This window comes from Salvelinus alpinus, unplaced genomic scaffold (assembly GCF_045679555.1).
Source record: "Salvelinus alpinus unplaced genomic scaffold, SLU_Salpinus.1 scaffold_41, whole genome shotgun sequence".
Classification (NCBI taxonomy): domain Eukaryota; kingdom Metazoa; phylum Chordata; class Actinopteri; order Salmoniformes; family Salmonidae; genus Salvelinus; species Salvelinus alpinus.
This window is the reverse complement of record NW_027255982.1, coordinates 899498-926352: the sequence shown is the minus strand read 5'-3', so window position 1 is coordinate 926352 and position 26855 is coordinate 899498. Positions and strand designations below refer to the sequence as shown.

Genomic DNA, 26855 nt, shown 5'->3' with positions numbered 1-26855 from the left:
TGACAGAGCTTGAATAATATCTTGAATAATAATGTGCAAATATTGTACAATTCAGCTGTGCAAAGCTCTTAGAGATTTACCCAGAAAGACTCACAACTGTAATTGGTGCCAAAGGTGTTTCTAACATGTATTGTCTCAGTGGGTGAATAATTATCTAATCAAGATGTATTAGTGTTTTATTTGTCATAAATTCTAACATTTATTAAAACATTTTTCTTCCACTTTGACAGAGTATTTTGTGTAGATCGTTACAATTAAATCCATATTTAATCCCTCTTTGTAACACAACAAAAACGTCAAGGGGTGTGAATACTTTCTGAAGGCACTGTATTTCCTGTCTGATGTGCTACTGATGTTACTATATATGTGTTTCCATATCAGGTACTAGCCTCCCTTAAGAACCAGATAGAGCAGCAGGCCTCGACCAAGAAGAACTTCCCAGAGCTGATCACCTCCGCCCAGCACTGCCTCCTGGCCAGGGAAAGTTCACTCAAGGGTCAAGGTGAGACTTGATTGACTACAGTACCCATAATGCTCTGTCCTACATATCCGGTTCCATGTTAGTAAAGATGTTCTGAAGCTAACGTAATGGCTTCCCTGCCGGGATACATAGTGTTTATATCAACCGTATAACTGTGTACTGTTACTTACTGGTAGTATACATGTTTTGTTTGAATAGACGTTGTTCAATGTTGAATTCTGAGCTTTATTGTGAGCTATCCTATGAGCATCATTAGAATGTAATTTAGGTCTGTTTTGTAGCCAATAGCCAGGTCATTGAGATTAGAATGGATACAGGCAAAGCTTCCAGAGGATTTGAGGCCATATCCTAGATCATAAGACCAGTAATGTTGTTTCTAATCACTGCAATGCAATGAAGCACCACTGAAAGATTAGAACTGTATCTGTGCTTAGTTTGTGTTGTTTGGTTCCTCCTCGAGGACTTGGAGAATATATTCAGCTTGGCCATGAAGCATTGCAGCAATGGAGAAACAACTCAGGTCCTTCTGACGTTCTTCTTCTCATACTTCTCTAGTCTACTGCATTCCCAATGGTTTCTCCCCACCATTTTATATGCGAGCTTTCTCTCTGAGCAAGGAATGTATTGGTATGAGATTTAAAAAGGAAAATGAGACTGATATAAAAGGGAGAATTTCTTCTTTCAAGTGGACTAACATGAGCTTGCTACAATGTCCAACTGCAGTTAAATGCAACTATTACTAATGTCTTATTTTTCATCTCTATTTACTGATCCTCCACAGATACAAACAGCCGAGAATGTTCCCCCCTGGAGGCAGGAAGGATGATGAAGAGCTCTCCTGCTCCCCAGCCCAAGACCATTTCCCTGGCCAGGACCGAGGTCTTTGCTACCGTCCTCTTCACGGAGTTCCTCAAAGAACTGGCGGCCATTGCGCAGGAGCACTCGATACTATCGCACGTCCCTATGGAGGAATAACGATATAATAACATTGTAATAATAATGTTTTACTAATGTTATGGCAGCATTGTCTCACAGCGAAGGAGTGAGTGTCTGTCCCTGACCTGTTGTGTGCACTCGGGTCATTTTAAACGTTTTAAAAAGACTCTTTGAAAGTTTTTCATGTTTTCCAACACTACTTGATGAAGAAAACTATACCTCTTGGATTGATTCACTCGTCTTTGATCTCTCTCCCTGAGGTAGTTTTTAAATTGGGTTATATATATATATATTTGAGGCTAATATATTTTTCCAAACCAATATATAAAAACGGCGGGCTCTGATGTACAGTAACACATAACTTACAGGAATCTCTCACCCATTTGATGCATTTGCCATTGATACCCTCAGACAGACTCATATGTATATGGTTCTGCCCTCAGAGAGTTGTATGCATAGGCCTATGCCACATCCAAGGAGCAGGTCATGTGATTTATAATGACTGTAAAGTACTGACCTACTTCAAGCTTTTGGTGGAACCCCTGCACCAACCAATAAGAATGCTGAAATGGAAGCTTGGGGCTAATCGACCAAAGACTGAATAGAATGGAACCGGCTGAATGGAACAATGGGAAGTTAATGATACACAAAGGACACATCACCTGTCCCTTCAGGCTTTTAGACTTACAATATTGCATTCATAAATGTCAGTGTACTGCCCTGGTAGCAACACCCTCTCCAGTGACCAGCTCTAGTTGTCTTGTAGTGATGGCCACCGTACAATAGGGACTTATACGTGGCCTTACCGAAATCTCTGGTGGTGCCGTGGTGTCACCCTGGGGTTGCATGCTGTACTGGAAACAATCAGGAGCCTATTTTGTCAGGATCTCTCCCTGCGGAGTATTCATCACTAATCAAATGTTATTTGTCACATGCTTCGTAAACAACAGGTGTAGACTAACAGTGAAATGCTTACTTACGGGCCCTTCCCAACAATGTAGAGAGAAAGAAAATAGAGAAACAGTGGGAAAGTAATAATAAATCCACAATGGGTAACGCTAACTTGGCTGTAAACACGGGGTACCAGTGACAAGTACCCTAGCAGCACCACTCTGAACTACTGGTTAGCGCGTTAGAAGTGGGATGCTAGTGGGAGTCCCAATCATCTCATACTTACTTTCTGAGTTGGTGTAGACCATGGCATTCCCTAATGTTATGTATCTGGTGGTCGTTGTTGTTCAAAACTCTTGACTGAAGGAGAGGCCTAGTAACTTAGACGATCAGGCTCACTGTACACAACAAGTTTGTGTCGCTAAATACCTTAAATCAAAGACTTTCTTTGTTCAATAGACCTATTTCAATTATGTTATGTTTTCAATGCACATTAGATATTCAAGTTAAAGTTTTTTTATTTTATTTTGGGGTGTACTTAAGGACACTGGGTTCTTCTGACGTCAATTCTCAATGCTGCGGCTAACTCCATTTTCCCATGGTGCACCAGGTCCTGTCCACTGAATGCACGTTATTTATAATGATATCTCTCTAAAAGGAGCTTTCCATATCAGGGTGATGCACTCAATGTTGGCATCCAAAACAACACCTTATTTCCTATGTAGTGCACTACTTTTGACCATATAAATCAAGAGTAGTGCACTATATGGGGTAATGGGTGCCGTTTGGGAAGCCCTCAATGTCTTAGCCTTATTTTAGTACTTTTTGTATATAATTGGGAAAAATAATCAAAGAAGCAGCACACTATGCAAATCATTATTGATATTTGAGGTATGAGAGTACTTTATTACGTTTTGTTTCCTGATGGGGTTGGGTATTTAATACAGAATGTACTTAATGTCACAATAATGGAACTGTTTTGTAGAGAGAGGTTCTATTGCCATATTTTTTCACAGAAGTTGTAACTTGAGTTGTTCTGTCTTCTCGTTGCTGTATTTAGGGAATGCATGTTTCTTGTATGTTTTTATGAGTCAAGTTGGGAAAATTGGAATACATCACTGTTGGTTGGTTCATTGATGATTTGGCACATTCATTTTAGCATTGAGTGTTGGCCAACTCTCACAGGAAGACATGGGTAGCCTATGCTCCATTTCACCAATGTTTAAGTTTGAATTCCAGACTAAGACATGGTCTACCATTAGCAACAAATAAATAGCCTTGATTTTAATTGACTTAATTTTATTTAAGGTTTTGATTTCAACCAAGGAGACATTTTGTTACAATGCCTGTCCCTATTAAATCGGTATGTTAGGGAAGAACTACCTAAAAATTGGTGCCTGAATTTTGAATGAATTTCCTCCTTTTGTTTACAGTGTCTACTCTGGGCTAAGCATGGTCATGTTCAGTAGGCATAAAAGTGAGCTTATCCATTTAGAAATGCTCTTTTTTGTTTTCTGTTGCAAAACTTTTTCCTATGGTTCGTCCTAGTGAACATGACCCAGGGGATGAATGTGGATGCACCTGCAAAGTCAAAAATATACCACTGTCTGCTCGAACTAGTCCACAAATTGGGCCGATGGACAGTTATGGAATGCATCATTTCTTGCCATTGCTAAATTTGGTGATGTACTCCATATTTTCTTGTAGTAGAATGTTGTGTGGAGCACATTTTATTTCAACCAAATTTAGAGGCAGTTCTCTTCAGTTGCGTAGAGGTTTCATTCCAAAGAGAAGTAGTCTAGTTTCTCCCTTTCTACAACTATTAGCATCCATTTTAGATGTCAGCGATGACCTTGTCAGGTTACTCCAGTGTGTATTCTTCTGTCATTAAAGTCAGAGGTTCCAAGGAATGATTACTTTAATAAAGACATGTATTAGTGTATTCTTTATAATACGTTTTTATTGAAGAACAGATAAATATTATGTCATGTGTTTTGACTTGACAGCTTCTCTAACCAAATTTATATTTTAGCTTCACCTTGGCAAAGTGAAATGCAAAACACAGGGAAAACACATTTTTCCCTCCTCTTCTTTCGCCCAGAAGTGGTTGTGTTTTCAATGGTTTGTTCAGTGGACTCCTCTGGCCTCATTTAGTAAACAATCCCCCCTCTAGCCCTGTTCATACCTGGTTCTAACATGCAGCCTTTGTCCTGATCTTGTCCAATTCTGATTGTGGCCACATTTTTGGACGATTAAAAAACGCATTGTGATCAGATCTAAGTGTAAACGGACAAGATCAGGACAAATGTTAACAGCAGGTATAAACAGGGATTCTGACAGCAATTCATCCTGTGACCTAGCTTCTGTTCAAAACTAGGTCTTCTTCACAGGCACTCAAATAGCAGTCAGCCACAAAACCCTCTTTTTTAATCAAGAAGTCCAATTGTGTTATGTACAATACCTCTTATATAGGTCACTGCATATGGCATTCAATAGAAACAAAGGGGATGAATGGGAGGCAACTACCTAAGTTACCAAACTGGTAACACACAGCCAACCAGTATTGAATTACCTCGTGATTTGACAAAACCCAATATTCAAGCCATCTGAATGTAAAAGAGATGCCTAACTCTAGAGAGCCAAGCATAGAAGGCTAAAGGATAGAGAAAAGGCCAATATGTCTCAGTATTGCAGGTTACAGTATGCATCTCCTTCACTTGACAGCCACAAGGGGGTGCTCACTACTCATGACTACTTCCTCTCTCTCCTCTGACTGAACACTGACCTCTAAATCATTCCTAATCCGATCCATTTTAGAGGGAGTATCAGGAGATACATTGCATATAGTCCTCTGCTCTCCTGATTCATTCCAGTGCTGCCAGAGGACAGTGATAAAAGCAGAAAGATGACTTCTGGGACGACTCCCAAACTGCCTGGTAATGGGACTTATCTTTATTAGCTGTGTTCTGCCATTGGTGGGTTCAGAGTGTTCCAAACTGCAAAGGGATTCCAGAATGGCTCTGCTTAAAGTGTGATTATCATGGAGGATGTGTATGCCATTCCCTTGACAGTTTTAGATGAAGTGTGTGTTTGGGAGGGGATAAGTGTGCACACTCCAAAGAGAATTAGAATATATTTATGTACACAAATAAAGTTACAATACAACAACTTAAAGGCGGGTACGGTGCCAGAAGACAACATGACAGACAGTTGATTTAGCAACAATAATCCTCTTGACCAGAGGACATGTTAACTATGATGAAGCCATAAAGATGTCATGCTTGCTGCCTCTTGGACCAGTTTGATATTCCACCAGGCATTTAAAGGTTGAGGCAGTCAAGGTGGCCACAGACAGTGTTAGTTAGTCCTCAGGAGGTCTTCTGCTCCAGGATGGCCCGTACCAGGACTGGGTCAGCCCTGCCTTTAGTCTCCGTCTGGACCAGACCCATGAGCTTATTCAGAACCTTCTTGTTCCCGCTGCGGATGGCTTGGACCTGTAGGGGGAACAGTAACAGCAGCATAAGTCACAAATACTTACGTTTGCATTTAATTTATTGATCATCAACAGAATTCTATCAAGACTGGCTACTAGCAAAAAGTCAATGAGCCTGTACCCTCCATGCTCATCATTAAGCTCAGGGACCTGGGTCTGAACCTGACGGGCCGCCCCCCCCAGATGGTGAAGGTAGGAAACAACACCTCCACTTCGCTGATCCTCAACACAGGGGCCCCACAAGGGTGCGTGCTCAGCCCCCTCCTGTACTCTCTGTTCACCAATGACTGCGTGGCCACGCACACCAACTCAATCATAAAGTTTGCAGACGACACAACAGTAGTAGGCCTGATTACCAACAATGACGAGACAGCCTACAGGGAGGAGGTGAGGGACCTGGAGGAGTGGTGCCAGAAAAATAACCTCTCTCTCCTAATGGCAACAAAATGAAGGAGCTGATTATGGACTTCTGGAGACACGAACTTAGTGGAGAAGGTGAAAAGCTTCAAATTCCTCGGCGTACACATCACTGATAATCTGAAATGGTCCACTCACACAGACAGTGTGGCGAAGAAGGTGCAACAGCGCCAGGAGGCTAAAGAAATTTGGCTTGGCCCCTAAGACCCTCACAAACTTTTACAGATGCACAATTGAGAGCATCCTGTCGGGTTGAATCACCACCTGGTACGGCAACTGCACCGCCCCTAACCGCAGGGCTCTTCAGAGGGTGGTGTGGTCTGCCCAACGCATCACCAGGGGCAAACTATCTGCCCTCATTGTGGCAGCTCTTTTCCAGGGAGGCCTCACCTGGTCTGGGTGTGAGTCCACCACCTTCTGGCAAATCCTGTGGATCTCTGTGCTGTCGTTGACCATCCCCAGGTCCTGCTCCTTGACGATCTGCTGGGCCGTTTTACCTGGGGTCTTCCACAGCTCCTGGAACACCTGTATGGAGCAATGAAACACTCAGGGTAAACTCCAATTGAAAATGATATAATATACGCTGAGGGTACAAAACATTAAGGACACCTTCCTAATATTGAGTTGCACCCCCCTTTTGCCCTCAGAACAGCCTCAATTCATCAGGGCATGGACACTACAAGGTGTTGAAAGCGTTCCACAGGGATGCTGGACCATGTTGACCCCAACGCTTCCCACAGTTGTGTCAAGTTGGCTGGATGTCCTTTGGGTGGTGGACCGTTCTTGATACACACGGGAAACGGTTGAGTGTGAAAAACCCAGCAGCTTTGCACTTCTTGACACACTCACACCAGTGCGCCTGTCACCTACTACCATACCCCATTCAAAGGCATTTAAATCTATTGTTTTGCCCATTCACCCTCTGAAGGCTTAAAAATCTTTCTTTAACCCGTCTCCTCCCCTTCATCTACACTGCTTGAAGTGGATTTAACAAGTGACCTCAATAAGGGATCAAAGCTTTCACCTGGATTCACCTGGTCAGTCTGTGTCATGGACAGTGTTAATAGTATTTTGTACACTCAGTGTAGTAACACATATGGACTTTGCATTAAATGTTTTGGATGTTATGCCATTTTGTTATCTCTCACCTGCTTGGCGATAGAAGAAGAGATTTGTCCATTCTCCTGGAGATTCAGTATCTGGGCTAGAGCTTGAGGAGAGATCGGACTGAGAGAGGGAGCGAGAGAGAGACAGATATGAGAGAGACAGATTTTTTTTTTATTTTTTTTTTTTTTAACCGTTATTTTACCAGGTAAGTTGACTGAGAACACGTTCTCATTTGCAGCAACGACCTGGGGAATAGTTACAGGGGAGAGGAGGGGGATGAATGAGCCAATTGTAAACTGGGGATTATTAGGTGACCGTGATGGTTGAGGGCCAGATTGGGAATTTAGCCAGGACACCGGGGTTAACACCCCTACTCTTACGATAAGTGCCATGGGATCTTTAATGACCTCAGAGAGTCAGGACACCCGTTTAACGTCCCATCCGAAAGACGGCACCCTACACAGAGCAGTGTCCCCAATCACTGCCCTGGGGCATTGGGATCTTTGTTTAGACCAGAGGAAAGAGTGCCTCCTACTGGCCCTCCAACACCACTTCCAGCAGCACCTGGTCTCCCATCCAGGGACTGACCAGGACCAACCCTGCTTAGCTTCAGAAGCAAGCCAGCAGTGGTATGCAGGGTGGTATGAGAGAGAGAGAGACAGATATGAGAGAGAGAGAGAGAGACAGATATGAGAGAGAGAGAGAGAGACAGATATGAGAGAGAGAGAGACAGATATGAGAGAGAGACATATATGAGAGAGAGAGAGAGAGACAGATATGAGAGAGAGAGAGAGAGAGAGACAGATATGAGAGAGAGACATATATGAGAGAGAGACATATATGAGAGAGAGAGAGAGAGAGAGATGAGAGAGAGACATATATGAGAGAGAGAGAGAGAGACAGATATGAGAGAGAGACATATATGAGAGAGAGAGACAGATATGAGAGAGAGAGACATATATGAGAGAGAGAGACAGATATGAGGGAGAGAGACAGATATGAGAGAGAGACACAGATATGTGTGTGAGAGAGAGAGAAAGAGAGACAGATATGAGAGAGAGAGAGAGAGAAGAGAAGGAAGGAAGAGAGAAGGCACAGGAGATGTCATTAGACCCAGTCTATCCTCTCCTGTGTGACAGTGTCTATCTACCCCGGAGTCACTGTGCTTATAATGAGAGGCTATTTGGCCCCGTCTCTCTCTGTGACAGCCCATTGCCACCTACAGGGCACATGATCATCAGTGCTGTCACGAATCCCCGAGTCAGACACACACTGAGCCAGAGACACACAGTCACATACACACTGACTGAGTTATGAACGGAAATATGGCTAAACAAACAACAAACACGTGAATCCACACATAGTCAACATCCACTCTCACTTTTTTCAAAACGACAAAAAGGCACACAAACACCCACCCATCCACTAGTTCTCAGACAACGACATAAAACAAAACACATCATACTTTACTCTGTTTGATCAGTCTCAGAACATTCTGGAGTGTAGGATAAAAACAGTATTATAGAAAAAACACTCAGCTTATTGCCCAGATGTATTCTCTATTCACATTCATGGCCTGCCATAGTAATACCGGAAGGTATCCACATGAATATGGATAGGAAACATCGCAGGAAAAAAGCACATAAATGATGCTTCCAGTAAGGAAACGATTTCAGGCCTCCGTCTAGCTAAGATGTTGGATCCTGAGATAGGATCTTCAACATGGGGTTTGAAGTCAACGCAAAACTGAAAAGAGTAGAACAGAGGAAGGGGAGGAGAGACACATGATAGGAGTTCGGGAGGGGGGGAAGGGAGAAGAGGGCGAAACCAGATGAAGGATGTGGAGGAAGAATGATAGGGATGAGGTGGAGAGGAGAAAGAGAATGACTGAGGCTAGAGTAGGACACAGAGGAAGAGGATGAGGAAGAGGACGACTGAGTGTCTCACCTCTGGCTGACACTCAGGTTCTGTTGATGGAGGAGGCCCTGCAGCTCTTTCATCACCCAGCCAATCACCTTTCTCGGTCCAACCTTGGTCTCCTTGACGACGGCCTCAAAGTAGTCCATCAGCCCGTCCTCATTCTACAACAGGAGGCCCAATGAAACACACTCAATAATACTGTATATACAACAATCTACTGCGCCTTGCTGGACAGAGGCAGAAGTGCAGACAGGGTAACTGGCTGTGCAAGAATAGGTTACTTTGGGTAGTTTTTAAATTGAGAGACAGTGAGGGAGAGAGTACAATGGAGAGATAAAGGAAGAGGTGGGAGAGAGGAGGAGCAGAAAGTGGGAGGGAGAGAGGAAGACAGAAGATGAAAGCCAGGGAGATGAGTGAGAAACCTACCATCTCCTATAATTAACTTGCTCAGTTGGACGTTAACAGACACACCTACATACTGTAGTAGTCACTCACCACCAGGGTGAAGCTGTGTTCGGGGAGGATGCCGTAGGTCTCCACCAGCCTCTGCCTCCTGACGCTGGGCAGCTCCGGCAGCCTCTCCCTCACCTCCTCCAGAACCACCACCTGGCTGGGGTCAACACCAGGGGGGGCTGTAGAGCACGCCTCGTACACCATCAGAGGAGGCAGGTTGGGCTCTGGCATGAACCTGGGGGGGGGGGGATATGTGGGCAAGAGAAGAGAGAGGAGAGGTGGGAGAGAGAAGAGAGAGGAGAGAAGAGAGGTGAGAGAGAGAGAGCGAGGGGAGAGAGAAAAGGTGAGAGAGAGAAGAGAGAGGAGAGAAGAGAGGTGAGAGAGAGAGAGCGAGGGGAGAGAGAAGAGAGAGGAGAGGTGGGAGTGCATGTGTGACAGAGTGAGCACCCAGAGCGAGCACGGTTAAAGACAACAGATGAGAGAGGGAGCGAGAAAGAGAGGCAGGAGTGAGATAAGAGAAGATAGAGAGGGAGCGAGAAAGAGGGGCAGGAGTGAGATAAGAGAAGATAGAGAGGGAGCTGTTATCAGCAGTAGAGAAAGATAAGAGCGGAGTGCTGGCTGTATCTCTGCAGGCCTCTTAGACGGCACAGTGTCACACGGTCAGACAGAGGGCTGTCTCCTCTACACACAAAACACACACACACTTGTGTGACTGCGTCGCACGCTTACTCTCCGTCACAATTCTTGTTAACTGATGCGTTAGGGTCGCGGGGTGGCGCATGTTTATCGGTATGTTCATCTACTGGGCCCCTAGACACGATGACCTCTCTCCTCTCCCTCCTGTCTCGCTCCCCTTCTTCTCTCCATGCAGGCCCTACAGCAGTGATCGTATAATACCACACACCATGCTGGAGGCTGTGCTGCTAGAACATACTGAAGTGAATATGAGATGTGCTCACCTGTAGTCCTGAAGGCCCTCCTTGTCTCGCATTGGAATGGTGTGACTGTAAAACAGAGGGACATGTGTTATGGCTTTGAGGTACTGTATAACGATAGTGTTTCGCTCGTTATAACAGTTACTACGGCAGATTGTTCATGTTGAAGAGGCTGTAACTATGGGCGAGGGCCACAGGTGTGAGGTGAGGGCCCCCCAGTCATTCTGTGTATTTCTGGACCATGACAGAGCTGTGGGCCTTTGCTGTCAAACACACTCTCAGGCCCAGCGCACGCACACACACACGATGGTGTTATAGGCAGGTTGACGTTTATTGTCATGAATCTCCTGGAGGCAGAACTGAGCGATTTCCCCTTAGATAGGCCAGCTGCAAAGTCAAAATGGGCTTTTTGTTCTTCATTTAAGGTTAGTGTTAGGCATCAGGATATTAGCAGTGTGGTTAAGGTTTGGTTTGAAATCAGATTTTATGACTTTGTGACTGTGCCAGCTATTAACCGCTCTGCAGAACTGCCTCCAGTACAAGATTCATGACGAAAAACGCTAACTTGCGCATTAGAGGCAGGCCCCAGCTGTGTGAAGAGCAGCTCATTTCATGGTCTTTACAACCCTCGCTAGCACACTGGTCCACAACACCAGACACTGACTGACTCCAAGTGGCCTCATTCATCATCCTTAGTTACTAAAACGTTTTCAAATCAACCTCAGAAGAGAGAATGTCTTGAGATCAAATATCACACAGGAGATGGGAATACAGTGTTGAATTATGGGGGGGGTGAATATCTGACCCAAATAGTTATTAAAACTCTGAAGAGACGCATCCTGCGTACATTGTACCGTATCCTGTGAAATAGACATTTTTGACATGTTATCAGAAACACTCTCACTGTAACGTAATGGGACTTGACGACTTGACTTGGTTCGAGGGTTGCTTCTACAAGCCTCTTACCCAGTCTTGCCATCAAACGACCGTGTCTCGTTCTGCACCGTGCCGCCGCTCTCCAGGACAAACATCTGTCTCTGGATCTCATAGTCTGTTGATGAAAACACACACACACACACACACACACACACACACACACACACACACACACACACACACACACACACACACACACACACACACACACACACACACACACACACACACACACACACACACACACACACACACACACACCTGAACAGAAGCAAGCATCCAGCCAACCGGCACGGTGTTAGACCCTCCCAACATCTGCCATGACACATGGCCACGCCTGAAGTCTCCTAACTGCTGCTACATTAGTTCTCTGTGACAAACGACTAGCTGGAGTTTTGACTTTTATAAACTCTTTATCACTTCTCGGCACTAAGCTAAAATGGAAGTCTACTCTTGGGATAAATAATGAAAGCGGCCAAGTCACTTCGTATCACACAAACTGTTAATGGCCTGCTGCTCCTGGTGAAGAATTTCAATGGCCCCTATGACTCTCCACTGTCTCCAGTAAGTTGGAGAGAAAAGAAAAAAGTTTGATGGGAAACTCTGTAGGAGTGGAATTAGTGTTGATGGGAAATCTATTGTTCTGTAGAAAGCCAATTTAGCTTAAGTTAGGCATACAGACTGTGTGCTCAGTTGTTCACTGAAACAAATGGTCAATAAAGTTGTATTCTATATCTTCCTGAGTTTGTGTGGGTAGGAAAGGCCTCATGCTTTCTAGTCAATGTTAACTATCCCGCTACACTAAACGTCTCTTCAGAAGCCTTTCCGTCTTCAGTTCCTGTCAACAGAAAGCCTGTTTCTCTGATTCCTGTGGGCGGAGAGAGTGACGACTGCCTTCAGGGATAAAACACACCTCAGAAAGAACAAATCCTGGAAAGACGTATGAAGTTGAGACAAGAGGAAGTTTTGGCAGTTACTTCACTGAGTTGTCTGAGAGAACATTTACACAGGCGAAGACAGATAAGGCCGGTTGTGTGTGTGTGTGTGTGTGTGTGCGTGTGCGAGCCTAATTTCTGTGTGTGTGTGTGTTTGTGCCTCATGGTGTCTCTAATCTTTGACTCCCAGTTTGACTTGCAGTGCACGCATAATTACACAGCCCTCCGTCAGACGACTGTTTCAGAAAGATGACAGCCCATGAAAAGGATTCCATTCTGTTCGTTCTTTTTCTCTCTCTGTGTGTGTGTCTATATTTCCCTGAGTGTTGATCCAACTAGCTCATTCCAGACCCACTGGGTCGTGACCGCTTCACTTCAGTACCTCCACTAACCCCCACCAATGAGAATGAGGATATACACTTCACACACTATTGTGCCAACCTGAACCAAACTGTTCTGGCTCAGATATTGTCTATTCACATTGTCCTTTTCAGCAACTATGGTGAAGGCTTTAACCAGGCCAGCTCAATACAACTTGGCATGGCTCGGCTCAGTTTGGCCAGAGATACTCTATAATAGTCTATATAATATAGTCTATATAATGACGAGATGGTCTTGTCTCTGCCCTAACAATGGGAGTAGATGTCGGAAAGGCGGAAAGGCAGGCAGTGTGTGAATATTCTGCCCCTGCGAGAGTTGCCCCGGTCAAGTTCTGTTATTGTGAAGTGGAAATGTCTAGGAGCAACAACGGCTCAGCCGCAAAGTTGTAGGCCAAACAAGCTTACAGAACGGGACCGGCGAGTGCTGTAGTGCGTATAAATCGTCTGTCCTCGGTTGCAACACTCACTACCGAGTTCCAAACTGCCTCTGGAAGCAACATCAGCCCAATAACTGTTTGTCAGGAACTTCATGAAATGGGTTTCCAGGCCGAGCAGCCGCATGGCCATGGAAACCCACAAGCCTAAGATCACCATGCGCAATGCTAAGCATCGGCTGGAGTGGTGTAAAGCTTGCTGCCATTGGACTCTGGAGAAGTGGAAACGCATTCTCTGGACAGAAGAACCTGGGTTTGGCGGATGCCAGGAGAACGCAACCTGCCCCAATGCATAGTGCCAACTGTCAAGTTTGTTGGAAGAGGAATAATGGTCTGGGGCTCTTTTTCATGGTTCGGGCTAGGCCCTTCGGTTCTGGCAACAGTTTGGGGAAGGCCATTTCCTGTTTCAGCATGACAATGCCCCCGTGGACAACGCGAGGTCCATACAGAAATGGTTTGTCGAGATCGGTGTGGAAGAACTTGAATGGCCTGCACAGAGCCCTGACCTCAACCTCATCAAACACCTTTGGTATGAATTGGAATGCCGACTGTGAGCCAGGCCTAATCGCCCAACATCAGTGCCGACCTCACAAATGCTGTTGTGGCTGAATGGAAGCAAGTCCCCGCAGCAATGTTCCAACATCTAGTGGAAAGCCTTCCCAGAAGAGTGGAGGCTGTTATAGCAGCAAAAGGAGGGACCAACTCCATATTAATGCCCATGATTGTGGAATGAGATGTTCGACGAGCAGGTGTCCACATGCTTTTGGTCATGTAGTGTATATCAGTACATTCGTAACAACCTAAACATTATGCAACTTCTATTAGGTCAAATAAGCCTCACTTACAAAATTAGCTATCACATTTTTTTTCTTACCAGATCCGACACTCTCTCATAGAACTCCATACAAAAACAATCCCCACTTGGTGTACTTATCGCCGTATTCTCGCGTGGACAGATTGACGTGAGTGGAGCTTCTCGCTTCGCCTCTGGTTTGGCTCAGTATTGTGAAAAGCCCTCTGCAGCACTCACCTATGGCCCTGGCCAGGTTGCGGGCACTGTTGATGTTCTTGACCTCAGTCCTGATGCCCCAAGGATCCCCAGGTCTGTGGACGGACACGTTGGCATCCACTCTCAGCTGGCCCTCTATAGGAAGAGAGAAGGTATGAGACAGCTGGCCCTCTATAGGAAGAGAGAATGTATGAGACAGCTGGCCCTCTATAGCAAGAGAGAAGGTATGAGATAGCTGGCCCACTATAGCAAGAGAGAAGGTATGAGACAGCTGGCCCTCTATAGGAAGAGAGAAGGTATGAGACAGCTGGCCCTCTATAGGAAGAGAGAAGGTATGAGACAGCTGGCCCACTATAGCAAGAGAGAAGGTATGAGACAGCTGGCCCTCTATAGCAAGAGAGAAGGTATGAGACAGCTGGACCACTATAGCAAGAGAGAAGGTATGAGACAGCTGGCCCTCTATAGCAAGAGAGAAGGTATGAGACAGCTGGCCCTCTATAGCAAGAGAGAAGGTATGAAACAGCTGGCCCTCTATAGGAAGAGAGAAGGTATGAGACAGCTGGCCCACTATAGCAAGAGAGAAGGTATGAGACAGCTGGCCCTCTATAGCAAGAGAGAAGGTATGAGATAGCTGGCCCACTATAGCAAGAGAGAAGGTATGAGACAGCTGGCCCTCTATAGGAAGAGAGAAGGTATGAGACAGCTGGCCCTCTATAGGAAGAGAGAAGGTATGAGACAGCTGGCCCACTATAGCAAGAGAGAAGGTATGAGACAGCTGGCCCTCTATAGCAAGAGAGAAGGTATGAGACAGCTGGCCCACTATAGCAAGAGAGAAGGTATGAGACAGCTGGCCCTCTATAGCAAGAGAGAAGGTATGAGACAGCTGGCCCTCTATAGCAAGAGAGAAGGTATGAAACAGCTGGCCCTCTATAGGGAGAGAGAAGGTATGAGACAGCTGGCCCACTATAGCAAGAGAGAAGGAATGAGACAGCTGGCCCTCTGTAGCAAGAGAGAAGGTATGAATCAGCTGGTCCTCTATAGCAAGAGAGAAGGTATGAGACAGCTGGCCCACTATAGCAAGAGAGAAGGTATGAGACAGCTGGCCCTCTATAGCAAGAGAGAAGGTATGAGACAGCTGGCCCTCTATAGCAAGAGAGAAGGTATGAGACAGCTGGCCCTCTATAGCAAGAGAGAAGGTATGAGACAGCTGGCCCTCTATAGGAAGAGAGAAGGTATGAGACAGCTGGCCCTCTATAGGAAGAGAGAAGTTATGAGACAGCTGGCCCTCTATAGCAAGAGAGAAGGTATGAAACAGCTGGCCCTCTGTAGCAAGAGAGAAGGTATGAATCAGCTGGTCCTCTATAGCAAGAGAGAAGGTATGAATCAGCTGGCCCTCTATAGCAAGAGAGAAGGTATGAATCAGCTGACCCTCTATAGCAAGAGAGAAGGTATGAGACAGCTGGCCCTCTATAGCAAGAGAAGGTATGAGACAGCTGGCCCTCTATAGCAAGAGAGAAGGTATGAGACAGCTGGCCCTCTATAGCAAGAGAGAAGGTATGAAACAGCTGGCCCTCTATAGGGAGAGAGAAGGTATGAGACAGCTGGCCCACTATAGCAAGAGAGAAGGAATGAGACAGCTGGCCCTCTGTAGCAAGAGAGAAGGTATGAATCAGCTGGTCCTCTATAGCAAGAGAGAAGGTATGAGACAGCTGGCCCACTATAGCAAGAGAGAAGGTATGAGACAGCTGGCCCTCTATAGCAAGAGAGAAGGTATGAGACAGCTGGCCCTCTATAGCAAGAGAGAAGGTATGAGACAGCTGGCCCTCTATAGCAAGAGAGAAGGTATGAGACAGCTGGCCCTCTATAGGAAGAGAGAAGGTATGAGACAGCTGGCCCTCTATAGCAAGAGAGAAGGTATGAGACAGCTGGCCCTCTATAGGAAGAGAGAAGGTATGAGACAGCTGGCCCTCTATAGGAAGAGAGAAGGTATGAGACAGCTGGCCCTCTATAGCAAGAGAGAAGGTATGAAACAGCTGGCCCTCTGTAGCAAGAGAGAAGGTATGAATCAGCTGGTCCTCTATAGCAAGAGAGAAGGTATGAATCAGCTGGCCCTCTATAGCAAGAGAGAAGGTATGAATCAGCTTACCCTCTATAGCAAGAGAGAAGGTATGAGACAGCTGGCCCTCTATAGCAAGAGAAGGTATGAGACAGCTGGCCCTCTATAGCAAGAGAGAAGGTATGAGACAGCTGGCCCTCTATAGGAAGAGAGAAGGTATGAGACAGCTGTCAATATAGAGGCTCTCTGGATGTTTACTTTTTGCCAAAAACAAAATAAACTGTTAGTTGTATTAGTACATTGTAAATAAAATATTATATTTATGATGATAGGATAATAATTTAATATATATATTTTTTTAACCTAATGTTCTAATAATTTTTTAGAGCCCGTCAGTCACAGGCCCTTACAATCGTCCTAACTTTCCCCCCCCCAATATGGCGCTCCTGTGTCCAATGCAAGCCTCCCCACCAGCCATGTTTCCCTGGTGTGTCAGTGAGTGTGTGTGTAAAATGCAGGCATCCCCACCAGCCATGTTCCCCTGGTGTGTCAGTGAGTGTGTGTGTAAAATGCAGGCCTTCCCACCAGCCATGTTTCCCTGGTGTGTCAGTGAGTGTGTGTGTAAAATGCAGGCATCCCCACCAGCCATGTTTCCCTGGTGTGTCAGTGAGTGTGTGTGTAAAATGCAGGCATCCCCACCAGCCATGTTTCCCTGGTGTGTCAGTGAGTGTGTGTGTAAAATGCAGGCCTCCCCACCAGCCATGTTTCCCTGGTGTGTCAGTGAGTGTGTGTGTAAAATGCAGGCATCCCCACCAGCCATGTTCCCCTGGTGTGTCAGTGAGTGTGTGTGTAAAATGCAGGCCTCCCCACCAGCCATGTTTCCCTGGTGTGTCAGTGAGTGTGTGTGTAAAATGCAGGCCTCCCCACCAGCCATGTTTCCCTGGTGTGTCAGTGAGTGTGTGTGTAAAATGCAGGCCTCCCCACCAGCCATGTTTCCCTGGTGTGTCAGTGAGTGTGTGTGTAAAATGCAGGCCTCCCCACCAGCCATGTTTCCCTGGTGTGTCAGTGAGTGTGTGTGTAAAATGCAGGCATCCCCACCAGCCATGTTTCCCTGGTGTGTCAGTGAGTGTGTGTGTAAAATGCAGGCCTCCCCACCAGCCATGTTTCCCTGGTGTGTCAGTGAGTGTGTGTGTAAAATGCAGGCCTCCCCACCAGCCATGTTCCCCTGGTGTGTCAGTGAGTGTGTGTGTAAAATGCAGGCCTCCCCACCAGCCATGTTCCCCTGGTGTGTCAGTGAGTGTGTGTGTAAAATGCAGGCCTCCCCACCAGCCATGTTTCCCTGGTGTGTCAGTGAGTGTGTGTGTAAAATGCAGGCCTCCCCACCAGCCATGTTTCCCTGGTGTGTCAGTGAGTGTGTGTGTAAAATGCAGGCATCCCCACCAGCCATGTTTCCCTGGTGTGTCAGTGAGTGTGTGTGTAAAATGCAGGCATCCCCACCAGCCATGTTCCCCTGGTGTGTCAGTGAGTGTGTGTGTAAAATGCAGGCCTCCCCACCAGCCATGTTTCCCTGGTGTGTCAGTGAGTGTGTGTGTAAAATGCAGGCCTTCCCACCAGCCATGTTTCCCTGGTGTGTCAGTGAGTGTGTGTGTAAAATGCAGGCCTCCCCACCAGCCATGTTTCCCTGGTGTGTCAGTGAGTGTGTGTGTAAAATGCAGGCCTTCCCACCAGCCATGTTTCCCTGGTGTGTCAGTGAGTGTGTGTGTAAAATGCAGGCCTCCCCACCAGCCATGTTTCCCTGGTGTGTCAGTGAGTGTGTGTGTAAAATGCAGGCCTCCCCACCAGCCATGTTTCCCTGGTGTGTCAGTGAGTGTGTGTGTAAAATGCAGGCCTCCCCACCAGCCATGTTTCCCTGGTGTGTCAGTGAGTGTGTGTGTAAAATGCAGGCCTCCCCACCAGCCATGTTTCCCTGGTGTGTCAGTGAGTGTGTGTGTAAAATGCAGGCCTCCCCACCAGCCATGTTTCCCTGGTGTGTCAGTGAGTGTGTGTGTAAAATGCAGGCCTCCCCACCAGCCATGTTTCCCTGGTGTGTCAGTGAGTGTGTGTGTAAAATGCAGGCATCCCCACCAGCCATGTTTCCCTGGTGTGTCAGTGAGTGTGTGTGTAAAATGCAGGCCTCCCCACCAGCCATGTTTCCCTGGTGTGTCAGTGAGTGTGTGTGTAAAATGCAGGCCTTCCCACCAGCCATGTTTCCCTGGTGTGTCAGTGAGTGTGTGTGTAAAATGCAGGCCTCCCCACCAGCCATGTTTCCCTGGTGTGTCAGTGAGTGTGTGTGTAAAATGCAGGCCTTCCCACCAGCCATGTTTCCCTGGTGTGTCAGTGAGTGTGTGTGTAAAATGCAGGCCTCCCCACCAGCCATGTTTCCCTGGTGTGTCAGTGAGTGTGTGTGTAAAATGCAGGCCTCCCCACCAGCCATGTTTCCCTGGTGTGTCAGTGAGTGTGTGTGTAAAATGCAGGCCTTCCCACCAGCCATGTTTCCCTGGTGTGTCAGTGAGTGTGTGTGTAAAATGCAGGCCTCCCCACCAGCCATGTTTCCCTGGTGTGTCAGTGAGTGTGTGTGTAAAATGCAGGCCTCCCCACCAGCCATGTTTCCCTGGTGTGTCAGTGAGTGTGTGTGTAAAATGCAGGCCTCCCCACCAGCCATGTTTCCCTGGTGTGTCAGTGAGTGTGTGTGTAAAATGCAGGCATCCCCACCAGCCATGTTTCCCTGGTGTGTCAGTGAGTGTGTGTGTAAAATGCAGGCATCCCCACCAGCCATGTTCCCCTGGTGTGTCAGTGAGTGTGTGTGTAAAATGCAGGCCTCCCCACCAGCCATGTTTCCCTGGTGTGTCAGTGAGTGTGTGTGTAAAATGCAGGCCTTCCCACCAGCCATGTTTCCCTGGTGTGTCAGTGAGTGTGTGTGTAAAATGCAGGCCTCCCCACCAGCCATGTTTCCCTGGTGTGTCAGTGAGTGTGTGTGTAAAATGCAGGCCTTCCCACCAGCCATGTTTCCCTGGTGTGTCAGTGAGTGTGTGTGTAAAATGCAGGCCTCCCCACCAGCCATGTTTCCCTGGTGTGTCAGTGAGTGTGTGTGTAAAATGCAGGCCTCCCCACCAGCCATGTTTCCCTGGTGTGTCAGTGAGTGTGTGTGTAAAATGCAGGCCTCCCCACCAGCCATGTTTCCCTGGTGTGTCAGTGAGTGTGTGTGTAAAATGCAGGCCTCCCCACCAGCCATGTTTCCCTGGTGTGTCAGTGAGTGTGTGTGTAAAATGCAGGCCTCCCCACCAGCCATGTTTCCCTGGTGTGTCAGTGAGTGTGTGTGTAAAATGCAGGCATCCCCACCAGCCATGTTTCCCTGGTGTGTCAGTGAGTGTGTGTGTAAAATGCAGGCATCCCCACCAGCCATGTTCCCCTGGTGTGTCAGTGAGTGTGTGTGTAAAATGCAGGCCTCCCCACCAGCCATGTTTCCCTGGTGTGTCAGTGAGTGTGTGTGTAAAATGCAGGCCTTCCCACCAGCCATGTTTCCCTGGTGTGTCAGTGAGTGTGTGTGTAAAATGCAGGCCTCCCCACCAGCCATGTTTCCCTGGTGTGTCAGTGAGTGTGTGTGTAAAATGCAGGCCTCCCCACCAGCCATGTTTCCCTGGTGTGTCAGTGAGTGTGTGTGTAAAATGCAGGCCTCCCCACCAGCCATGTTTCCCTGGTGTGTCAGTGAGTGTGTGTGTAAAATGCAGGCCTTCCCACCAGCCATGTTTCCCTGGTGTGTCAGTGAGTGTGTGTGTAAAATGCAGGCCTCCCCACCAGCCATGTTTCCCTGGTGTGTCAGTGAGTGTGTGTGTAAAATGCAGGCCTTCCCACCAGCCATGTTTCCCTGGTGTGTCAGTGAGTGTGTGTGTAAAATGCAGGCCTCCCCACCAGCCATGTTTCCCTGGTGTGTCAGTGAGTGTGTGTGTAAAATGCAGGCCTCCCCACCAGCCATGTTTCCCTGGTGTGTCAGTGAGTGTGTGTGTAAAATGCAGGCCTCCCCACCAGCCATGTTTCCCTGGTGTGTCAGTGAGTGTGTGTGTAAAATGCAGGCCTTCCCACCAGCCATGTTTCCCTGGTGTGTCAGTGAGTGTGTGTGTAAAATGCAGGCCTCCCCACCAGCCATGTTTCCCTGGTGTGTCAGTGAGTGTGTGTGTAAAATGCAGGCCTTCCCACCAGCCATGTTTCCCTGGTGTGTCAGTGAGTGTGTGTGTAAAATGCAGGCCTCCCCACCAGCCATGTTTCCCTGGTGTGTCAGTGAGTGTGTGTGTAAAATGCAGGCCTTCCCACCAGCCATGTTTCCCTGGTGTGTCAGTGAGTGTGTGTGTAAAATGCAGGCCTTCCCACCAGCCATGTTTCCCTGGTGTGTCAGTGAGTGTGTGTGTAAAATGCAGGCCTTCCCACCAGCCATGTTTCCCTGGCAGGTCCCTAGAGCCTGCAGTATGAGCTGCATCTCTCTGACGGCTGCTGCTGCCTCCTCTCCACAGCTCATGTCTGGCTCCATCACCAGCTCCATCAGACCCACACCTGGAGGGAGAGAGACATGTTACATACACTCCCCATATGCCTACATAGGATTTGGCTAGCCAGTCCCTGTTCTATCTAGATCTGTATATACTAGTTGGAGCTCTGTGGTAGACTCCTCTTGGAGTCTATGAGTGTTTGAACTCTATGGTACCTGCTCTGTTGAGGTACACCGATGGGAAGCTAAACTCCATCTACCTGCTCTGTTGAGGTACACCGATGGGAAGCTAAACTCCATCTACCTGCTCTGTTGAGGTACACCGATGGGAAGCTAAACTCCATCTACCTGCTCTGTTGAGGTATACCAACGGGAAGCTAAACTCCATCTACCTGCTCTGTTGAGGTACACCGATGGGAAGCTAAACTCCATCTACCTGCTCTGTTGAGGTCTATAAGGGTCTGGCTCCTGTAGTCATCGTGGAGGCTCTTGCCACTGTCCTGCTCCAGCTGGATCTGTTTGATCCTGACACTCTTGGTGACCACCGTGTTCCTCTTACGGCCCCCCAGGTGACTGTAGGTCAGGGTGCCATCCACCGCGATGGGCAGCCTCTGTTGGGTGATCTGGTAGCCCGCCTGGATGGAGGAAACACATGAAACTAGAAAAGGTCAATTTTGTGTGCTTGCTTCAGAAGTCTAAATGTGTCTCATTTATCAGATATGTAATAGCCTGGTCTCATATGCTGTATAAACTTGACATTTGGCATGACAACGATTATAGGTATTACCTATAGAGGACTCCTCGCAAACAGATCTGGGACCAGGCTTAGGTATTTAATTACAGCCACTATATAATACAATTAAGTCATTTATATTATAGACACGATAGGAAAACATGGGGTTAATACCGAAATAAACTTGGCCTGCATAATCAACGATTTCCCATTACAATTAACTTGGAAATAACCTTAAATATTTCAAGGGGTCAAGAGTGTTATGAACAAAATAGCAATCCATGCATTAAACATGAGCTAAGACTCAGCCATTAGTTAGTTACTTAGTGGGGATAATAGGCCCCTAAAACTGGTTACCCCAACTCATTATTATGCAGTTGGAATATTATTGTTGTTTCGTTGAGAGGGGTTCAAAGTCACAAAAGCGAACTGAATTAATATTTTATCTGTTCTCTTATTCTGAAGTGCCACTGTGTTCGCTACCGCTATTCCACAAGTGAGTACGGTAGCACTATGTCCCGTTGCCATGGCAACCGTCGCTAGAAAAGACTAAACATTCATCATACTTATTGGCATGCCGACGAAGAAAAAGAAAGGGAAGGAATAAATATGAGCAAAAAAAAAAAGGAGAGAAAAAAGTGAATTAGCCGTAACCATCTGTGTGTTGTACTGTACCTGATCAACAAATCAATCATTGGCAACAACACGAGCATAATGGACCACGGGAGACATTCCATTTTATCTCAGCAGTGTACTATAAATACAGGATTATAGCATTAAAAGATGCTGATTTCTCCCTTTCTACAATAATACATTTTCTCATAGAGCTCTGTCAGTGTCAATGCAAATGTTATTCATTAGCGCAAGTGCCGCCTAGTTAGCATACTGTATGCATTGCTGTTCACACACAGGCTACATTAGTTAGCTTAGCACACACCAAAATGGTGGATCATTTGCAATTCCGGCATAATCACTGAAGAGGTGTTGGTGCTTTGTATAATGAAGGGCAGCTGAAGTTGGATGCAGACCAGTGGTGGTAAAAGACTGCTACTGGAAGCCGCTGGGTCCTTCTAGTCACACCCCAGCCCCAAAGCCTAATGAGCAGTCTGGTATTAAAGCACTCGGCCGGTTCAGGAAAGTAAATCCAAACCCGAGAGCTCTCTCTCCAAATAGACTCCTATTTGTCGTTGTCAGATTCAGTTCACTGAATCTAAGCTGCCTTCAACGGATTCATGATTCGATGCACCAAACTATTCCCCTCTACAACCCTTGATTCAACTAGCCCTACCTATTGTACATCCACGTCCCACAAACAGATCCATTTGAGTCATTAAATAGTCGTCAGGGATAACGTCTGCACAGAAAACACTTCAGAAAAGTATAATTATGCATATCCGCTAGTAGCTTAGTGTGAAGCTGCTGGTGCATGTTATTAAGATGAGGCTAGCTGTTATAACACCTGCCCGCCACTTCAATTCATTCCTGCTGCTGGTCAGGCAAGCGCATCATAAATCATGTAATGAGCAGCAGTGCGTTCGTTGTGTGAAATTAAATCATGGAACACATCAATAATGCACAACTCCATATATGTGTTCTTAATAAATGCATGTTTTTTTAATGTCCTCACTCTCTCTACTTCAATAGGCTGCTAGTAAAACAATTTCATGGAGAATGTGCTGCTTAATGCTTCACTCATCATGGCTATTATTTTCTCTCTCTACATATCATGAAGAGAGCATGAACATCCCTCCCAACTGAATTTAACGCATTAGCATGATTCATTATGCAATACAGGCCTTTTACTCTCCATCCCTGTTCCCTGTCTATTTCCCGGGCCTGGTAAAACACAAGTGTTGTCTACAGGGTAAGCAAAAACATATTTATAAGCATTGGTAACACTTGTGGGCATGGTGAACATTTAAATCTTAACTGGCACTATCGTTTCAACAGCGCACGTTTCAACATAACCCAAAGAGAGAGGTGATGCAACACTCAGTAAGCGGACCGAATATCTACAACGGGGAAACAAGATGAGGTGGGATTTGGGAATAATCCTTCGGCTTCCTGCTGGGATTTCACCCCTGGGATACATGTCGGAGCTTTTGAAATCAATAATCTACCTCTGCTGTGAGGAAGGATTATGCAGCTGTAGCCTCACGATAACATTATTACCAATGAATCTGACTGCTGGATTCCACAGACAACTCAGTCTTCTAACAATCTAGGCTTCGCAGGCCTTGTGTTGATCATATGCTTTCATTCAAAAGAACTAGAATGACTTAGGCCATCATGTCATCTAGTTCATTTCTTCATTGAAAGGATATTGACATACCATAGCATTTAAGACAACTGCACTGACAACCCGACGATCAACAATCCATTCCCTGACCCCACAAAATTACCCTCACAAGCTACTCTATTGGTCATTAGAAATGACCTTGACCTTAGGACAAAGAGAGGAAAGCTTTTTAAACTCTTCACTCATCTAATACAGGAAAGGTATGGATTGCACTGTAACAGACAAATCTCCTAGCTGTCTTGTCATTTTCTTGAGAGTGGAAAGTCCCATTATGGTATAATACCGCTAAGGCACTTAAATTATTCAAATTCATCCTTTTCTCAGTCCACAATTTCTCATCATCAGCTCGTCAAGAGTAATGTCAGGGTCATTTCTTTCTACATAGGTCACATTAAGCTAGGGCTGCCCATCTTTCCAAAGTGAAATTAAACTTTTTGGGAGGCTTTGTTGGGCAATTGCTATTGAATCTCTTCGACTCTTCCAATGACATGTCTTGATGTCAAGGTCATAAAATGTCAGTCATAACGGCACTAAAATTACCCAGGAGCGCCTGGCAGCAAGGTGAGGGTGAATATCACTTGGCCGCGACTTGACTTCTAACAGCTAACAGATTGCAGGAACAGAAGCTGTCATTTGGCTAGATATCGGTGGCAATAAGCTTTTCTGCCGGTTTAGCAAGACTCGTCACTATTAAATGATAGCCTAGCTCAGGGACAGGGAGGAAGTAAAATGGGAAAGTTAATTTGGGGAGAGATGGCTGCTTTGACCGATGAGAGCTACTTATTAATGGGGGAGTAAGTTGTCTCCTCTGTGATTTAGGCCGGGTTACTGTATTCAATAACTTTGTAAAAGCTGCTGATGTAGCCTAAAAAGGGCTTTAGAAATAAATGTGATTGACGATTGCTTGAAGGATAGATGGGGTCCGGGTTGACTTACAGGAAGGTCAGCGTAGAAGTAGTGCTTCCTGTCAAAGAGAGACTTCCTGTTGATGGTACAGTTAAGGGCCAAGCCTGTCATCACTGCAGCCTCCACACATCGTCTGTTCAGCACCTGAGGAGGAAGAGGAAAGGAACTTAGTCATTTGACCGAGTAGGCCTATGTACACTGACATATTGTAGGCTAGGTTACATAGACCAGATTATGTTATGATGGACAACAACTGTAATATTATGCAACGAATAGACAAACAGCCTTTATTGACATGAGGCATGTTTATCATCAGATGCACCATAACTTACAGGTAGAGTTCCAGGTAAGGAGGCATCAAAGAAGGACACCAGGGAGTTAGGTGGAGCCTGGAACCCGACCTGGGAGCCAGAAAACAGCTTGGTGTTGGAGTGGATCTGAGCATGGATCTCCAGACCCACCACACCTACCAGCTCCTGGGGAGCACTAGAAGCACACAATCACAGTCAGAGAAACGAACACTTACAAATGGGAGGCCACCATATCAACTCCACGATTTAATTTTCTGAACTGACTAATAGACTGGACTTATGAATAGCTAACTGGCAGGGTTGTCTGTTATAGGAGTTTAAATGTGGGTCACTAATTACAGTGCAGCATTTTAGACAGTTCTGTTGGTGGACTTATTTCCGCGTTCAAAACAGGGAACTCGGGAAATCTCCAACTTCAGTGCGTTCAAAACAACTGGGGGGAAAAAATCGATATGAACAGACATCCAACTCTGAACTATTTCACTGGTCACCCCCAAAACCAATTCCTCGTTCGGCCGCCTGTCCTTCTAGTTCTCTGCTGCCAATGACTGGAACGAACTGCAAAAATCACTGAAGCTGCAGACTCATATCTCACTAGCTTTAAGCACCAGCTGTCAGAGCAGCTCACAGTTCACTGCACCTGTACATAGCTCATCTGTAAATAGCCCATCCAACTACCTCATCCCCATACTGTTATTTATTTTGCTCCTTTGCACCCCAGTATCTCTACTTGCACACTCATCTTCTGCACATCTATCACTCCAGTGATTAATTGCTATATTGTAATTATTTCGCCACTATGGCCTATTTATTGCTTTACCTCCCTTGTTCTACCTCATTTGCACACACTGTATATAGACTTTGTCTATTGTATTATTGACTGTGTTTGTTTATTCCATGTGTGACTCTGTGTGTTGTTTGTGTCACACTGCTTTGCTTTATCTTGGCCAGGTCGCAGTTGTAAATGAGAACTTGTTCTCAACTAGCCTACCTGTTTAAATAAAGGTGAAAAAAAAAAAAACTCGGGCCTCTTTCTAGAGCTCCGACTTTCCGACCTAAATATCAATGACGTCATGAGTTCCCAGTTGTTTTGAATGCGGCATATCAGCAACACTTTAGTGACATCATCATACCTAATCAAAGTCATTCAGAACCCCTGTCAAGACAACCTGTGAGGATGTTCTGAAGGCAGAGAGGGGTAAGAAGGATAATATTTACATATTTATAAAGGAGGCTATCATGCAGACGACTAGCTATAAATAAACTGCATGAAGGTTTTTAACTAACAGCAATGTTTGCAACGTCTAAATACGGAAGGGAATGTGGTCATGAATGATGTGCGACTGCCATCCTCGCTAACTAGCACAGGCGCGCACACGATACACAAACAGTGCACATCAGTGCGAGCTAGCTAACGTTAGCATTCACTCCGTGAACCTACCTTTTCCGTTTTGTTTGGGCTTGACTCTGGCATCGGGAGACAGACATACATATTCTCCTTATCACACACCAATTGTGCCTTTGGTAAGTAATCGTTGGATAAAATATTGCAATTCGTTTATTCATATTACATAGCAGTGCAGTCATTCCTGCAGAGGAGCCTGCCATGTTTAGCCTTTCTGTTTAGGGTATTATGGTAGTTGTAGTCATAGTAAACTTAGTTTCACACAAAATCCGAGGGCAAGTGCATTTAGGAAAACTCAA

The 26855-nt window shown here is 46.1% G+C and overlaps 2 protein-coding genes across 4 annotated transcripts in view; one reads left to right on the top strand and one right to left on the bottom strand.

The window, feature by feature from the left end:
* LOC139567053 (FHF complex subunit HOOK-interacting protein 1A-like) overlaps positions 1-4250 on the top strand; it is a 42409-nt gene extending 38159 nt beyond the window's left edge. For 2 of the 3 annotated variants that reach the window (XM_071388490.1, XM_071388491.1), the window contains exons 13-14: positions 382-502; positions 1263-4250. In XM_071388490.1, the coding sequence (XP_071244591.1) occupies positions 382-502; positions 1263-1456 (315 nt within the window). In that variant the 3' untranslated portion in view covers positions 1457-4250. The remainder of the gene's footprint in view (positions 1-381; positions 503-1262) is intronic. The other variant, XR_011673217.1, reaches the window with a different exon arrangement.
* On the bottom strand, positions 3088-26855 carry LOC139567054 (glutamyl-tRNA(Gln) amidotransferase subunit B, mitochondrial-like). Its single transcript, XM_071388492.1, has 13 exons — positions 26593-26855; positions 25173-25326; positions 24871-24984; positions 21339-21537; positions 20845-20967; positions 14349-14462; positions 11600-11684; positions 10658-10702; positions 9741-9933; positions 9273-9406; positions 7367-7445; positions 6609-6743; positions 3088-5802 (listed from the first exon to the last, which is right to left on the bottom strand). The coding sequence occupies exons 1-13, from the start codon at positions 26757-26759 to the stop codon at positions 5677-5679; spliced, it is 1668 nt and encodes a 555-aa protein (XP_071244593.1). The 5' UTR covers positions 26760-26855; the 3' UTR covers positions 3088-5676.

Bases quoted from the DNA above. Each gene is read 5' to 3' on its own strand.
- LOC139567054 (XM_071388492.1), bottom strand. From the start codon at position 26,759: ATGGCAGGCTCCTCTGCAGGAATGACTGCACTGCTATGTAATATGAAT. The intron at 14,463-20,844 runs GTGGGAAGGCCT...CTCTTCCTATAG, and splicing joins CTGCCAGGGAAACATGGCTG to AGGGCCAGCTGAGAGTGGAT. The intron at 5,803-6,608 runs GTGAGGCCTCCC...TTCCCCCTACAG, and splicing joins TGGACTCACACCCAGACCAG to GTCCAAGCCATCCGCAGCGG.